The following is a 2428-nucleotide window of genomic DNA, read 5'->3' on the forward strand; positions in this document are numbered from 1 at the left end:
GAGAGAGAGAGAGAGAGAGAGAGAGAGAGTGAGAGAAAAGAGAGAGAGAGGGAAAGAGAAGGACGTCTATGTCTATTGGTGTGTTTATGTGTTTTCATTATCCATTGTATTTGTGGATTATATGCAAAAACAGTCCTGCGCATATTTGCATATATGTGTGTATGTGTGTTTGTGTGTTTGTGTGTGAGTGCGTGTGTGTGTTTATGTGTGTGAGCGGAACAAGCGTGAAGAAACTTTTATGTATATGTATGTATATATATATATATATATATGTATGTATACAAAAAAATAACATGCAGTTCAATGCTATGACATTTCAGGCCCTCCATTATCAGCCCAACACCAGGCTAAAGTCAGAATACACTGGAACAGAAGATAATATGATGCCAGAGCCAGGATCGGTGCGTGACCGGGGGGTTCACATGAGCAATGATGCAACATTTCCTGTTCATATTACCAAGAGGGCAACACTGCAGGCGAATGGTTGTATGGGTTCTGAAAACATTCAGAAGCAGGAAAAGGGGAGGCTCTGCTACTCCTATGGAAGACTTTCGTTCTTAGCCGCTTGGACTACTGCTCCCAACTATGGTCCCCCAGAGAGTGTGAAACAAACTGGAGAACTCGAAGCAATCCAGCGCCAATATACAAAGAAGATTGACTCGATGCAAATGATGGGCAACTGAGAGAGGCTAAAGGAGCTGTGTCTCTATTCCCTGGAGAGGAGACGAGAGAGATAAATATATGGAAGATCTTGGAGGGTTTAGATCCCAATTTTGGAATTGACAGCTATACCAATCCTCGAACTGGACGGCACACCAAAAATCCCGTCTTCCCCATCTAAAATAAGGACACAGTACTGCAATAGTTTGGGTTTAAAGGACCCGCAGTTGTTCAACATTCTTCCAGGCAACCTTTGAGATCTACATGGTATTGATGTGGAAGTTTTCAAGGAACGGCTGAACAGGTTTCTATCTGAGATAACAGATGAACCCACATCGAGGCAGGGGACGCAGAGAAGAGCAGCTCTGTCTAACTCGCTACTTCACCAAAAACAATACTGGAAACAACACCGAGTAACTACAGGTGTTGCACCAGCATGACCTCAGCCCTTGGCTGAAACCATCTGTGGGAAAAGATGCAGCAATTCCAGATGTGGATACTGTAACCGCAATCTGCCTGATTGAACAAAGTTTTTGCCAAAATTAGGTTGATCAGAAAAGTTTTATCGTTTCTGTCAGAAGCTTCAGGGAAAAATATTCCTCCGCGCCAAATGTCACCCATTTTTCGTGACATATGTATAAGCTAATTTATCATTTGGAACGAAATGTAAGTAATTTTGGGGAAGATACTGTTTTAATTCTTGAATGTCAGAGCTAGTTATCTCAAGGCTCTCTCGACTGAGAGTTGCACAGTTCACGCTAGAACTGGTTACTCGCACTCCTCAAGATCCTTGTATTGTATTGTATTATGTATACAACACAATCGATTGCATCGTATTTTCAATGAGATTCAGTAATATTGAAGGGAGAGCTTACTTGATTAAGCAGGACCTACTGCTTGACAGGAACTTTATTTTATCGAACCAGAGGGATGAACGGCGAACATTTCCTTGGGGATGGAAGATGGAGCTTACTTGAACTCAGAAAGTAAAACTTCATGAACTAAATACTGCTAGATACTTTGTCCGTCATCTAGAGAATCTGCCGTTCCATCACCCTCTATAATTAAAATATTATTAATTAATTGTCGTTTCAGCTGACTATTAAATATTTAAAATTGAATTTTAGTCGGTTAATTTATTTAGATTAAATCATTATGCTAAATCTATTTTTTGTTATTTCTTCCTTTTCTTTTCAGGTAAGTTCTTGCTTCTGCCGAAGAAACTATCTTAATTGCTTCAAACGAGTGTCTTAATTAACTTCAGGTAAGTTATTTATAAATCATACCTTAATTAAATTCTTTTGAACTATTTTGTGGAAGTAGTGGAGTAGACTCCATGACTTAGAGGTGTCTCCATGAAGGGTGCGGATGAACTATTTATGATGTATTCGTTCAAATTCCTCTAATACAGTGGTTCAAATAATTAGTTCAAATTCCTCTAATACAGGGGACTCATTTGCAAGGGATGTTAAAAATTGGAGGGCAATGTTGATGCATGTAGAAGATTAAGCCCCCACATACTTTATGTGAACCCAGGTTTATTGATAAGGAGGGAATCAACGCAACGCAACAGTATTAGAAGTCAAATTTAAGTTTTGCATAATCCTTCAAATTCTCACAGGACTATAAAACAAAATCATTGACCATACATTTGCACCTACCTGACTAAAGTGGACACACACTTACACACACACACAGTTATTGTATAATCAGTTATAATCACATTTATTGTATAATCAGTTATAGTATTCACTATATTTAGGTATTA

At 38.8% G+C, this 2428-nt stretch overlaps 1 protein-coding gene across 3 annotated transcripts in view; it reads left to right on the forward strand.

Annotated features, from left to right (window-relative positions):
- Positions 1-2352, forward strand: part of LOC128248585 (atrial natriuretic peptide receptor 3-like) — a 266524-nt gene extending 264172 nt beyond the window's left edge. For all 3 annotated transcript variants that reach the window (XM_052970156.1, XM_052970157.1, XM_052970155.1), the window contains exon 3: positions 1858-2352. In XM_052970156.1, the coding sequence (XP_052826116.1) occupies positions 1858-1892 (35 nt within the window). In that variant the 3' untranslated portion in view covers positions 1893-2352. The remainder of the gene's footprint in view (positions 1-1857) is intronic.
- Positions 2353-2428: the final 76 nt, after the last annotated feature.

The sequence above is a fragment of the Octopus bimaculoides genome, chromosome 8, assembly GCF_001194135.2.
Source record: "Octopus bimaculoides isolate UCB-OBI-ISO-001 chromosome 8, ASM119413v2, whole genome shotgun sequence".
Classification (NCBI taxonomy): Eukaryota; Metazoa; Mollusca; class Cephalopoda; order Octopoda; family Octopodidae; genus Octopus; species Octopus bimaculoides.